At 40.0% G+C, this 15603-nt stretch overlaps 1 protein-coding gene across 1 annotated transcript in view; it reads left to right on the top strand.

The window, feature by feature from the left end:
- Positions 1 to 15603, top strand: part of MANEAL (mannosidase endo-alpha like) — a 252251-nt gene that overhangs the window by 205657 nt on the left and 30991 nt on the right. Inside the window, exon 4 of the mRNA XM_086958735.1 lies at positions 5275 to 5351. Coding sequence (XP_086814861.1) covers positions 5275 to 5351 — 77 coding nt within the window. The remainder of the gene's footprint in view (positions 1 to 5274; positions 5352 to 15603) is intronic.

The following is a 15603-nucleotide window of genomic DNA, read 5'->3' as shown; positions in this document are numbered from 1 at the left end:
TTCCAGAGCTTGGTTTCTCTAACCATAAAGGTCAGGCCACCTTGCCTGAATTTCCTGAACTTGGTTGTTCATTGTAGATAGGCTGATGTAGAACGGAGAGCTCTGTTAGGAGTATATCCTTTAAGGTACAGAGCTAGAATATCGATGTATAAATATCGATATACATAAATATCAAGGTAAAAATATTGTGGGTCATAATATTGATTGCAAACATATCGAAGTGTTAAATATTGTTTACAAAAATATAGTTGTTAAAAATATCTATTTATTATTAATGTCATGTATTTTAATATTTTGTATGATAATTGTTTGTATTTTTATTATATGTGTTTAAATTGTAGTAGTTAATATATTTTTTAAATACAATTTGTGTTTTTAGTTCCGTAGCGGGTTGTGGGTTTACAGGGGAATAGGGTGGGAAGTCATTTAATTGTAAAGATTTTATTTATTATTTATAGTATGAATACATATTTTAAATTGAATTTTGCGTTTTTAGTTGCGTAGCGGGTTGTGGGTTTATAGGGGAATAGGTTGGGAAGTCATTTTATTATATGAAATGTATTAAATAATTTATATTTATTCATAATTGAATAATTGTGATGTTGTTGAGTTAAATGTGTACATTAATAATTAATAATTGTATGCTGATTATTTGTTAATTAATTTTAATTAATTAATCATTAATTAAATATGGTAATTGTTTAATTCATTGTAGGTGTGTGTTGTGATGTTTATAGTTGTAAATGGTGAGAAGGGTGGGAAGTAATTTATTTTTTATTGCAGAATGAATAATTATTTGTTAATTAATTTGTATTAATTAGTAATAATTTATTGTAATTGTGTCATTATTTTAGGTGTGTGTTGTGGATGTTATAGTGTTAAACAATGTGTAATTAATGAATGTTTATTATTTTTGTAATAATTATATAATTACATTACAATTTATGTTTTTAATGGAAATTAAAATTAATAAAAATGTTGTGTTTTATTTTTTTATTGCTGTGGTATCCAGCACTTTCCCTACTGTTGCACTCACTGAAGTGGGAATAGTAATTTTTACCCCTCCGCTATCCAACACTTTCGCTGAATTGCACTCACTGGAGTGGGAATAGTAATTTTTAACCCTCCGCTATGCAACACTTTCCCTACTGTTGCATTCACTGGAGTGGGAATAGTAATTTTTACCCCTCCGCTATCCAACACTCTCCCTATTGTTGCATTCAGTGGAGTGGGAATAGTAATTTTCACCCCTCCGCTATGCAACAATTTCCCTACTGTTGCGCTCACTGGAATGGGAATAGTAAATTTTACCCCTCTGCTATCCAACACTTTTCCTACTGTTGCACTCACTGGAGTGGGAATAGTAATTTTTACCCCTCCGCAATGCAACACTTTCCCTGATTTTCACTCACTGGAGTGGGAATAGTAATTTTTACCCCTCCGCTATCCAACACTTTCCTTACTGTTGCTCTCACTGGAGTGGGAATATTAATTTTTACCCCTCCGCTATGCAACACTTTCCCTACTGTTGCGCTCACTGGAATATATGTACACATTTTTGTGTTTATCTTTTCAAAATTACGTTTTTTTTTAAATGTAGTTAAAATATATATTAAATGTAATTAATTTTATTAAAAATATTAATATTATTTAATGTATTTTGTTTAAGTTCTATGTCATTTTAAGTCGATATTTTTTACATCTATATGTTTTACTTCAATATTTTTAATTCAATATTATTGTACTTACCTGTTTAAGTGTAGGGAGTCAATATTTTTGTATTCGATATTTTTACATAAATATTTTTGTAAACTATATTTTTACCCCTCCGCTATCCAACACTTTCCCTGATTTGCACTACTGGAGTGGGAATAGTAATTTTTAACCTTCCGCTATGCAACACTTTCCCTACTGTTGCATTCACTGGAGTGGGAATAGTAATTTTTACCCCTCCACTATCTAACACTGTCCCTACTGTTGCATTAAAGGGAGTGAGAATAGCAATTTTTACCCCTCCGCTATTCAACACTTTTCCTGATTTTCACTCACTGGAGTGGGAATATTAATTTTTACCCCTCCGCTATGCAACACTTTCCCTACTGTTGCGCTCACTGGAATGAGAATCGTAAATTTTACCCCTCTGCTATCCAACACTTTTCCTACTGTTGCACTCACTGGAGTGGGAATAGTAATTTTTACCCCTCCGCAATGCAACACTTTCCCTGATTTTCACTCACTGGAGTGGGAATAGTAATTTTTACCCCTCCGCTATCCAACACTTTCCTTACTGTTGCTCTCACTGGAGTGGGAATATTAATTTTTACCCCTCCGCTATGCAACACTTTCCCTACTGTTGCGCTCACTGGAATATATGTACACATTTTTGTGTTTATCTTTTCAAAATTAAGTTTTTTTTAAAATTTAGTTAAAATATATATTAAATGTAATTAATTTTATTAAAAATATTAATATTATTTAATGTATTTTGTTTAAGTTCTATGTCATTTTAAGTCGATATTTTTTACATCTATATGTTTTACTTCAATATTTTTAATTCGATATTATTGTACTTACCTGTTTAAGTGTAGGGAGTCAATATTTTTGTATTCGATATTTTTACATAAATATTTTTGTAAACTATATTTTTACCCCTCCGCTATCCAACACTTTCCCTGATTTGCACTACTGGAGTGGGAATAGTAATTTTTAACCCTCCGCTATGCAACACTTTCCCTACTGTTGCATTCACTGGAGTGGGAATAGTAATTTTTACCCCTCCACTATCTAACACTGTCCCTACTGTTGCATTAAAGGGAGTGAGAATAGCAATTTGTACCTCTCCGCTATTCAACACTTTTCCTGATTTTCACTCACTGGAGTGGGAATATTAATTTTTACCCCTCCGCTATGCAACACTTTCCCTACTGTTGCGCTCACTGGAATGAGAATAGTAAATTTTACCCCTCTGCTATCCAACACTTTTCCTACTGTTGCACTCACTGGAGTGGGAATTGTAATTTTTACCCCTCCGCTATGCAACACTTTCCCTACTGTTGCATTCACTGTCGTGGGAATAGTCATTTTTACCCCTCCATTATTCAACACTTTCCCTGATTTTCACTCACTGGAGTGGGAATAGTAATTTTTACCCCTCAGCTACCCAACACTTTCCCTACTGTTGTGCCCACTGGAGTGGGAATATTCATTTTTACCCCTCAGCTACCCAACACTTTTCCTACTGTTGCTCTCACTGGAGTGGGAATTGTAATTTTTACCCCTCCGCTATCCAATATTTTCCCTGTTATTGTAATTATTGATTTTTGAAATGTATTTTTTATATTTGTTATAATTGCTTAATGTGTAATTAAATATAGGTTGGTTTCTTTTTATTTTAAATTATTGATTATATGTATATATTTTATTGTTAAATCATTTTAAAAGTTTTTAAATTAAATAAAGATAATAGTTAATAAAATGTATTTAAGGAAATGTATGCATATGTACACATTTTTGTGTTTATCTTTTCAAAATTAGGTTTTTTGTTTAATTTAGTTAAAATATATATTAAATGTAATTAATTTATTAAAAATATTAATATTATTTAATGTATTTTGTTTAAGTTCTATGTCATTTTAAGTCGATATTTTTTACATCTATATTTTTTACTTCAATATTTTTAATTCAATATTATTGTACTTACCTGTTTAAGTGTATTGAGTAAATATTTTTGTATTCGATATTTTTACATCAATATTTTTGTAAACTATATTTTTTACCTCAATATTCAAACATGGAACCATCTTTTAAGCCTCTTGCACAAAATAATGCTCTAAAGTATTATTTTAAAATACAAAGACAGAGAGTAGGTAAAAAAATAGCAAAAGTTAAGGTTATGAGTTGAAACACAGTCTGTTTTTTGTAGAAGCTGAAAGCAGTTCCAATGATTATATTTAATATATGCGCATTCTTTTAAAAAAAACTGACTTAGAGACGTCCATACTTAAAGACTTAGGGGTCGATTTGGATGGAGGATGGACAAAGTCCGTCCGCCACCCCGAGGTGGAGGGACCGTCCGCAGGAGCAGCGACGGTTCCTTTATTGGAATTAGGATTTGACCGCCACCCTGGCGGTCACATCCTCTATATGTAACATTATGGCGGGTGCTGCTTTAAGCAGCACCCGCCACATAATGAAAAATGCATGTTTTTCTTTGACATGCACAACGTGGCGGGCACTGCGTGGTGCCTGCCACCTTGAGCATGCCAAAGCAGGGGGTACCATAGGTACCCCCCATGTGCACCCCCCCTACACCCTGGGGGATGGCAAGGGGCCCCCAGAAGCAAAGGTCCACATGCTTTTCCACAGCGGAAAAGCCGCCGCGGAAAAGCATGTTTCCGCACCCATCCTATTGTGGCTGTCGGTGTCTTGCACCATATTGCAGTCCACACCCCGCAGATCAGCGGCAGACGGACCTGCTGTCCGCTGCTGATCCCACCATCATCATAATCTGGCGGTCAGTGTTTTCTATGCCTCCAGGCCGGCAGTGGCTTCCACCGGCCCAGATGATGCGGATTCACCGCCATCGTAATCGACCCCTTATTTAGGTTGAGCATCTTTCTATACTTACAATAGAGATAATAAGAAAAGAAAAAAGGATAGGTATTAGGAAAGGCTGAGGAAGGAAACGATTATAAGAGAACAGAGTGAAAGAATATGCAACCGGTACATTGGCAAAATGTGTTGGTCATGTATCAAACTTCAGATTGTTGTGAAAGAATCAGAAGTTTCCCATGAAGTTTCTTCTCGTGCAAAGGTCAACTTTGACAGAGGCCACAAGAGAAAAGGAGACAACAGAAAGTGCAGTGAGGTCTGTGGGAATGGAGCACATTTGCAAGGTTGTTATTGGAGGTAATGCTTACTGCTCCATTGATCTATTGTCTCCCTGGAGGTCCTTTAGTAGGGCTGCATCCATTGTTCTTGACCTACCAATAGCAGCCTTGTATATGGAGTGGTTGCCATGACAGCACCTAAGATAGACCTTGATTGGTGAATGGGAATGTGGGTGGTGCTTTTTGTAAACCTTTGAACATGTCTGTTCTACATTAAGCAAGTACCTATTTGTTGATATGCCAATATTAAATGATACCCCTTTAAGCAGTCATAATGCTTTCAAGCACGCATATAGCAAGTGGGATCATACACAATGCACCACATTGTTTTAAATAATAAAGGTATGTTTCCTATACTCATATCTCAATCTCTTTTCTTTTGAAGGTTGCTTTCCACATACAGCCGTACAAGGGGCGCAATGATAACACTGTGCACGATAACATCAAGTACATCATTGATAAGTAAGTCTTCTTCTGGTAAATAACCAATATTGTGTCTTACATGAGAAGTGCTATCTGAATCTTCACTCCTGCTCTATAGTTCATATTTTCAACTTAATGTTGACCTACACATTGTAAATAAAAACTGATATGGTGTAACTTGCTGTTGATATTTTATTTTGTACTGGTGCTACAAATCCAAATCTAACGCAATCTGGCATATTTCTAACTTTTTCTCAGCATTTCTCCTAGCAACAGTTGAAACAGGAAGTGACATTAAAGAAGGGTAGGAAGTTCAAGCTGTAATTCAATTGAAATAGCAAAGGTGCAAATTAAAAAGATTACATTTCTTTTACCTAAGGTCTACAACCTACTGACACCTTTCACGTCGTATCTTCACAGCTCTATTTAAAAATGCTTAAAAATTAATCATGTATGATGTTTCTCTTTTACAAGTCTTGTTTCCAGTCTGATAGGGTGCTGGCTGTGGATGTGCCGAGATCTACCTTAGATGGTTGGGGAGCTTGTAAGTTATGTAGATGAGGCTGCATGTTGTGATGGATTTGTAACTAATGCAGCTGGTTTGGAAGATGGTGCCGGACTGTAAGAGATGCCAGTGGAGTTTCATCGGGATGGGGGTGATGTGATCATATTTCTTTGGGTCATGATGCTGTGGATGTAAGATGCTCCTAAGTATGGTCACTGCGAGGTCTGGGGGACCATGGATTATGGCGTTACAAACATACAGATTCAAAAGTAAGAGAGCAGTTCCGAAGTTGCTTTTTGGGTGCAGTGGTTTCACTTTCTTCAGTAGAGCTATCTGGTACGTTTGCAATGTTTTTCTTGAGACTGAGGTTGGTGGGGAGCTCCGCAGGTGCTAGGGATCATCTGACAAGCCGGTACTCCATGAAGCATTATGGTCTATTGTAGGTTTCTGCAGAAGTGGGAGAATCTGGCCCGTCTTGAGAGCTTCAGGGAAGATGCCTTGAATGAGGTTGGCATTGACAGTGGAGAGCACGAGTGAAAGATGAGGTACACGTGAGACATATTCTTCATAGAAGGTGACATTGAGGGGATTGAGCATGTTGGCAAGATCTACAATATATTGGACATAGAAGGATAATGATTGCAGAATGCTACAATTTAGGGTGGGTCTCAAAGGAGAAGCAGGTGTAGTGTTGTCAACGTGCCGTTGGGTTTCCTGTATTTTGTCACTGAATAGGAGATTCATGGCATTGCACTTGCTTGTGTGAAGGATAGGAGGGTCAGGCAGGGGGTTTATGTTGTGCTTGATTGTCTTGAAGAGCATTCTGCTTTTGTTAGCAACTTCATTGATGGTGTTGGTATTATACTTTGCTTTTGGCTGATTTGATGTGTTGTCAGTCTGTTGCATGACAGAACCTTGGTAGTATGAAGACTGTGAGGGCTCTGTTCCTCGTTCATTTTCTTTCCTATCTGGGCAGGGAGAATTTTTTGTTGACATGGTCTTTGAATATCTTGAGTGCTGAAGGTTTCAGCTACACATTGTATATTTAAGATGGTGGTTTGCACTGGGTTGTTGGTGATGTATGAAAAACCTATTCTCCTTGATAGTGCCACAGAACAACAGGTATTGTGACCTAAATAGGTTAGTCACAGATGTCCACACAGTAGTGTTGGACTAAATTCTCCTTAGAAAAAATGTGTGAGAAACAAGTGACGCCTCACGGAAGCACCACCAACGGGGTAACTGGTATGTAATTTCCAGACAAGCCCCTGTATCATCATAGGTAGTCACTTGATTCTCAAAGAAAAATAGAAGAAAGGAAAGAAGTGTCCAAAACAAACAACAAAAATTGTGACAAACAGTGGAAAGCAGAGGTATCTGCTAGTGACAAACACATAACATAAACAAGTGCATAAAACACAGCATAAAGTTCCCTTAACCAACTTTATTTATAGGGAGGTGATTATGCTGTTGTGCTAAAAAGGCTGGTAGCTATTCATGCATACCATTACCTAATACCAGGCACTGTTTGTTTATGTTATGTGTTTGTCACTAGCAGATACCTCTGCTTTCTACTGTTTGTCACAATTGTTGTTGTTTGTTTTGGACACTTTTTTCCTTTCTTCTATTTTTCTTTGAGAATCAAGTGACTACTGATGATGAGACAGGGGCTTGTCTGGAAATTACATACCAGTTACCCCGTTGGTGGTGTTTCCGTGAGGCGTCACTTGTTTCTCACACATTTTTTCTAAGGAGAATTAGTCCAACACTATTGTGTGGACATCTGTGACTAACCTATTTAGTTCACAATACTTGTTGTTCTGTGGCACTATCAAGGAGAATAGGTTTTTCTTTTAACCTGGGCGGAGTGCAGTGCAGTATCTCCTTATAAATTGTATAAGAGAGCGATAGGTAGCAGTATATATTGACTGCCCCTTTTTGGAGTCACTGACATGCTTTGACGCCCTTGGACTGGGTCTTTTGTTGTATTACAGGTTTTGAGTGGAGGGCGACCCTTTCCTTTCTCCCTCTGAGCTCCCATTGAGAATTTGATTGTTGGTGATGTAGACAAGATGAGGTTGAGGCTGTTGATTTGCTGTGTATTGGTTGGTTTACATGCTGTACCACTTTGAGCAGGGTGTCTTGTGTTTTTTGCGTGTGTGTTGTCCGGGAGCCTTACATCAATTAGGGCTGTGTAGGCATGCTGGATGGTTGAGATGGTGAGGGGATCTGAGAATTTGTCAATATTTTTTTTTCTGCCCTAGCAGCCTGTAGTTGATATTGAGGTTTGCGGATTGAGTTGAAAAGTGAGCAAGTAGCATGTGAGGAGCTCCATGGAGTTGAGTCTCGCTTGTTAGGGTGCAAGAACCGAACTGATGGATGACAGTGAGGCCTCTTTCTCTTTTACATGTGTGTTTCAAACAATGGTTGCCTGTGAGAATATGATAGCGAATTATGTTTCTATGATGAAGAGTGCATCAAATGTGTGATAGGTGATGAGGTGTATGATATCATGGAGGTTTGCATCACTTTTGTGGAGCAAACCCGGTGCAAAATGTTTGTAAATATGTCACCCCAGTTCAAAAGAGGTGAAACCGAAACCCATATTGATCCTGTTATTATAATGGTAAATGGTAAGTGGGTGGGTGTAAAGATGTCCGTACCATGCAGGAGGAAATCAACCAGTACTTGTTTTATGTAGAAATAGTCACTCATGATAGAGCAAGAAAACCTTGCACTAAGGTAGCGTGCAAAGAAATATCGAGGACATGTAATGTTAGGATAAAGTTCAAATGGAACAGTTTAGGTTTAACTGATTTATACCCAAAAGTAAAAGAGAAATAATGTATTACAAGACACAACAGGAGGAACTAGTGTTTATCACTGTATTGTAAAGAAAGATACCCACTCAAGCAGACAGTACAAATCGTTCCCCAAAGTTTCACTGCCTGCAGTCACGTTGTGTAGGCCAGAAAACTCTCCCACACTTTCTACAAGCATAACCACACAGCCTTCAAGCTTTGCCACCTGCAGTGCAATGAGTTTTTGAGCCCCAGGCAAAATAATATTTTAGCATCTAGTACCTTATTTTCTTCTAGCAACAAGGCATTATTTAGCACATTTAGCACATTATTTAGCACATATTTAGCACCACCCTGTGCTAATGTATAGTGGTGTAGCGAGACAGCTGCCTACTGTGGTCTTAATGTAGTACCAAGCCACTTTGCCAAAGTTTCTACTGCCTTTTACTTACTACCTGTAAGCAATCTACACTTTATGAAAACCTTCCACGGTGCCTGCGGGCTCCATACCACCAGTAAGCTTCACTCCATCGTCAATTTTCCCCATATTTCCTGCAAATCTTTTGTACTATAATGACGACTCCTCACTGCTTATGTGCGCACCCAGTAACCTTCAACCCATGGCTGCCAGCTACCAAAAACTACCTCGACAACTCTCTTCTCTTCCTGTAGTATTTCAGCACTGCCAGAGGCTTCCCTATCTACTTACAAGCGTCCTTGTGTTGCTAGCAAGATGATGCACACTTCTTGTAACATCACCCACACTGCCTGGAGCAGTGATACTCAAACTATGGCCCGGAGGCCATCTCCGGGCCTACTAGCCTTCACATGCGCCCCCCACCCCGTGACAGCAGCACTGGCTGCTGTGTACATCAGGGAGACCTGGCATTCAGAAAGATGTTACATAAATGGAGAAGCTTTAATTTACAAGCTAACTTAAGTAAAGGGAAAGAAGAAAATAAAGTATCCTGCATCATTTAACCACCCACAAATCCCCACTTCCATTCTGTTAGCATCAAGCGGCCCTCGGGCTCACCACAGACCATACTTTATGGCCCCTGGGAAAATGTTTGTGAGTATCTATGGCCTGGAATATTCCCGACTTCATCAGCATGCATCACTACATTGTCCTACATCCCTTTCATTCCTTTGAGTGCCTGTAATCAATAAATAGAACTAGTTGAATAATGTGGCTGGGGAGGGCTACATTTTGCAGATGTGAGGACTAAACTCTGCCACACAAAGACATTATTTGTCTTAGTTTGTCATTTTCACAAACACTGTTACAATAAAGAGCCCAAGGCTATGCAAAATCGAAGGATTTGGTGAGTCCTATTGAAAAGGTTACTCAGCAACAAATAATGATTTTACCCTGCATTGAAGATCAGGAACACTACTTCATCAACATTGCCCCTTCTACCTTCTAGAGTTAAATAGGTTGTGTAAAACAATCACTCAGCAGACAATATTTGTCTGTTTCCCAGTTATGCCTTATAAGTGGTCTTTAGATTTGGTTTAACTCTGCTCTTGTGTCTACCCTATGGAAATCTAGAAGCACCTGTTTCTGTTGAGAAACAACATCGTATATATGTGTTGCAAGGATGTATGACGTTACAACGCATACTTTTTCAACGCACACCATTTCAACGCATTTTTTACAACGCAGGATCCTTTACAACGAAAGCCTTTAATAATAATAAATAATAATAATAATAAAGGGGTTTGTAAAGCGCATGGTGACGCCATCCCGGCGTGTCCCCGCGCTGTGGAGAAAGGTCAGGGCCAAGTGTAGGAGATTTATAAAGAAAACAGGTGGGTTTTCAGACGTTTTCTGAACATAGTCTCTGTATCCGCTAGTCTGATGCTCATGGGGAGAGAGTTCCATTCTTTGGCAGCCACTACACGAAAAGAGCGACCACCCATTCTGGCTTTCTTGATGCATGACATTACATAGCAGATGCTATTACAACGCATGCCATTACAACGTAAGTCTAGGTAAGTATATTATTTTTTTAACAAATGTAATTAATAAATATTTACTTAATTTTATTTATTAAATTAATTTTGTATTAATATATTTGTTAATATATTTATATATTTTTTAAAAATAGTGTAGGTGTTTAAAAATAATATACAAAATCCAGTTAGTGTAAAACCCAAACCCAGCCCTGAACTCTAAAAATACCCCTGTACCCCATAACCCAAACCTAGCCCTGAACCCTAAAAATACCCCTGTACCCCATAACCCAAACCCAGCCCTGAACCCTAAAAATACCCCTGTACCCCATAACCCAAACCCAGCCCTGAACCCTAAAAATAGCCCTGTACCCCATAACCCAAACCTAGCCCTGAACACTAAAAATACCCCTGTACCCCATAACCCAAACCCAGCCCTGAACCCTAAAAATACCCCTGTACCCCATAACCCAAACCCAGCCCTGAACCTTAAAAATACCCCTGTACCCCATAACCCAAACCCAGCCCTGAACCCTAATAATGCCCCTGTACCCCATAACCCAAACTATATATATAAAATTACTTAAATTAATTTATTTAATTTATTTTGTTTAAATAAAATGATATACTTACCTATACTTACGTTGTAATGGCATGCGTTGTAATAGCATCTGCTATGTAATGTCTTGCGTTGTAAAGGCATTCATTGTAAAGGATCCTGCGTTGTAATGGTGTGCGTTGAAAATGTATACGTTGTAAAAGTTGCGTTGAAGCGGTTGTATACCGTGTTGCAAGTGTCTGGCTAGAAACAATGCAGGATTCACGACACAAGACTTCTGAAATAGAAGTAGAATATTCGAGATTTTTCTGTACTCGGACGACCCTCTTGTAAGAACTGCTCTGTTTTGAGAACACGATCTGTTATTTGACATGATTTTGCATGATTAATGAAACCAAAATTGTTCAAGATAAGGATGGAATCATCAACTCACCTTTTTCCAGCTGCGGCCCGTGCAGGGTAGGGAAGTGGGGCCGGGGTGCGGGGGATGTGACAGATGATGATGAGGGAAAATGTATTATTTATTTAATTTGTCTCGTGGTCATCAGTCGAATCCCCCTTCCCCCCCCCCCCACTAACCTGCCAGGGCCACTCCTGCCTTTCTCTAAATTAAATTTAATTATGTAAGCATTTTTTTTCAAGTTGCAGGCAAACACCCTTCCCCAGCCCATCATATGGGGTCATTAATACTGCCTGGTCTAAGGTTTCATCTTATTAGTGCTGTTTTAATACCTAAATATCTAACTACATCAATCAACAATGGAATAGTAGCAGTAACTTAATCATTTTTGGGAGGAGGCTGACACTGCATTGGACTACATATGGTACTTATTTTACTAACTTTTAATCCATTTGAGCTCGAAACTACTGTTTTTTGTAGAATCCTGCAAAACATGTTGATGAAGATGAAATATGTGGCAACTGTGCTAAATCCATAACAGCAGAAAATGCAATGGGCACGCAAACTAGATTTTCCATTGGCCCAGCTATATCCGTATTATACGTAAGCTATCAAAAACTGCTTGCAAGCTTCTCCACCCTACCAGAAATTATCTACGGACTACTTCCACCTTGCACGATCACCCACATTGCCTACAGGCTCCCCACACTTCCTGAAATTACCCATACATTGCTTGAAGGTTTCTTCTCTTTGGCTGATAGCACAAGTTAAACCTTCATGTTGACTTCATTTCTATTTGTCCCTTGAAGACTACCGTCAAAGAGGCCATTAAGTTAAAACTGCAATGCCATTCTTTGGTTCTTTGTATGCCATTTGGTGCCTGCAGCCTATCTCTGAGTCACACGACTGGGGGGACTTTGTGTATTCCTCCGAGAGAGCCACAAACCATGGGGAGGTCAGGTGTGCCTGGATGGGCCACCACTGGCAGGATGGAGGAGGAGCTGGACCTAGCCCCACTTAAACTTGAAAAGAGTCACTGCGGATTGGGTAAGATTACCAACGCATTTAATGTAGGCCGCCAAGCAAGGGACCAGATGAGGTGTTCATTTGATCACTATCACCCTAAATCAACGTCACTATCACCCTGAATCAACGTAAAATCAATCAATTATAACCGACAGTCCATCCTGCGCTGTCCTAAACAGTTAGTCTCAATTTCCACCCAACAAGCTACAGACCTGGCCACAATAACGACTTCACAAGAATCTGCAATGGAAGCCATTATGCTCCTAATGAAAAAGGCGACCACCCATGCAGAATAATATCCTGCTGTCTATATGACTTGGTTAATGGGCCCTGTCTGCCTGCAATTAAAACCACTGGACTCCCATCCAGACATGGTATTTAACAGCTTCTGCTGTGAATTGTTCATTGACCTTGACGGACTACTCTATTTATTCCTGCGGCGGCGTCTCCATTGATTTAGTATTCAAATTAATTACAGTGCACAGAAATACCAAATGAGGGGTTAGCTGTAGTTCTTTCGCTTCTCCCTAGTAATTGCCCTGTCGTTATCAAATCCCATTTCCACCGATCCTGACTCCTAAATGATGTGGCGACAGGACGTAGATGCGTATAGTGTTCTCTGGGCGAAGGATTTTCATCCAAAACAGGCTCTGAATGCATTGATCAACACAAGAATTCTGTTAGAAATTTAGGAATCTCATTCTGATCTAAAGGAAATGGAAATAGACCACTATTAGAAATGTAAAAATTATTTGTCTTAGCAAAGTGAGGAAGTTAAGCACAACCCACCAAGGCACGATTTTAGGGGGCACAATTACTTCATTAGAGAGAACAGATTTGGGGTTGTTTCTCGAGCAACATTCAACACACACCTTCGCACCAGACAAAACCATTGAGAATCATTACTAATTATGGAAAAGGCAGAGATGAGAAAAGATGCAAATTTTGTTTTGCATCATTCACATATGCGTGATGCAGCCTGTGCAAATTTAATTGGGTTTGCAGGCATTTGGCCTGGTGATTTCTGTGCAAAACGAAAAATTTTGTAACAAATTTTGCATTCCTCTATCGTTGTTTTCAAGAAAAAAAGTATTTTGGTGATGGATCTGGTTTGAAGAAAACAGTGTTCTTCCCAACAACAATGCAATTCTGCCTTGAAAAGGTGAACAAAATATAAAGGTGCAGAGGAATAATTCAACATGAATTTTCCAGGGAAGTTTATAATTCAAATAATAATCAAGTAGTGTGAATCATGCTCATCGGGTCACATTAGACTTTGGATGGATTCTGTTAGGAATTAAGAGACTAGAAATGGTAAATGCAGAAAAAAGCTTAATGGATAAGTCAAAGAAAAAACTTAAAACTTTGTAACGCTTACAAAGGGTTAAAATCTGAATCCATGGAAAAGTTCGAGGGTGATTTAAAAAAAAAAAACCCTATTGAAAGGTAGTTCAGCTCTGCTAAGTGCCACGCATCAGGTGTTAGACTAGCACATTTCTGTGCAGTGGTCCGCATAACCGCATTGAAATGGAAAGTCATGCATTTATAGCGCCTCAGTATCAAGCCAGAGCGCTATTAGTGCTCTGTATAAAGCTGTAATCCTGGTTGCAGCCACGGTCTGCAATTCTTGCGCAGACTTGGGGAGGCTGCCTCAGTTCGTGACTGGGTTGGCTTAGGCAGGCTAAGAGCAGAGGCTACGATGTAACAAGGTTTTTTCACTTCCCCTCGATCCCGGCTATCCATTCAGGTTAATTATGTGACACAATGTGAGACTCATAACGTGATGGCAGCTCACAGTCAGTGTTAAAAATATCGCCAACAGCTTCTATCAAGAGACTCGCTCTTTTTATACATTGGCAGACCGGCGCGATACGAGCGTGCTACGTGGCAGTCACTTAATAATGTGACAGTCGTTTGACCCGCAGTTGTCCCGTCTAAGTCTGGAACGCCATGGGATTGGTGCTGTTTTATGGCAGCACTGAGCTGCAGTCCAGCAGCCACATCTCAGAATGCATGCCGTGGCACGTTTGGCGAGGAGTCATCGACCCCTGGAGGAGTGTTTCACAGCTGCAACCTACTCCGAAGACAGCAGCACACAGGATTGAGAGAGTGAGCCTACACCGGCAGCAGGTATGGGAACCCACGCCCCCACCTTGAAACTTAATCTTGCTCCACGTGTGCCAGTACTATCTTCCCCAGTCGATTTGTTCTTGAATTCTCACAGAGCAGGCCGGGAGAACAAGTTAGGGGTTATACTCACACACTCAGCAGGTAATAGGCGCCACAGGGTTGAAGTGGTCTGCACTTAGCACTTAACTCCACAAATGGCATGCTGCCTCGCCGCCACTTCACTGCAGATAAACTGCAGTGATCTGCAGCGCCACAGGAAGTAAGGGACCCTACATTAGACACCTGCCTTCATCTGGAATCTTTCCCCCACGCCCTCCAAAAATATCAGAGAAACCCCAACACTCTCCCCCTCCAACCCAGCATCCCTGCTTCCATGCGTCCATTCCGCATGAAACTGCCTGGGTACCAGCTCAGACGTCAACCTTGCCAGCGCCGAACACCTCCACTTCCAGATCCACACCGACCCCAAGACCACACTCAGAGGCACCCTCCTCTACCGGCCTCCAGGACCCCGTGCACAATTCAGTGACGACATCACTGACTTTATCACCCCACACGCCCTCCCCTCCGAGGACTACATTCTATTGGGAGACCTCAATTTTCACCTGGAAAAGAGCAACGACAGCAGCGCCACCACCCTTCTGGACAATCTTGCCAACCTCGGACTCAAACAACTTGTCACTACCCCCACCCACATTGCAGGTCACACACTCGACCCCATCTTCACCTCCAGCAAACATGTCTCATTCAGTCACACCACAGCTCTTCATTGGACGGACCACAGCTGCGTTCACTTTACCTACAATAAGACCACAATCCACAACCATCCTCAACCCACCCTGCGAAGAAACTGGAACAAAATCACCATCGACCAGATCTCCTCATCACTTCTTCTAAACCCCCCCGCCCACTCC

The sequence above is a fragment of the Lissotriton vulgaris genome, chromosome 2_1, assembly GCF_964263255.1.
Source record: "Lissotriton vulgaris chromosome 2_1, aLisVul1.2, whole genome shotgun sequence".
Classification (NCBI taxonomy): domain Eukaryota; kingdom Metazoa; phylum Chordata; class Amphibia; order Caudata; family Salamandridae; genus Lissotriton; species Lissotriton vulgaris.
Note: the sequence above shows the minus strand (reverse complement) of the source record. Positions and strands in the feature narration are given on the sequence as shown.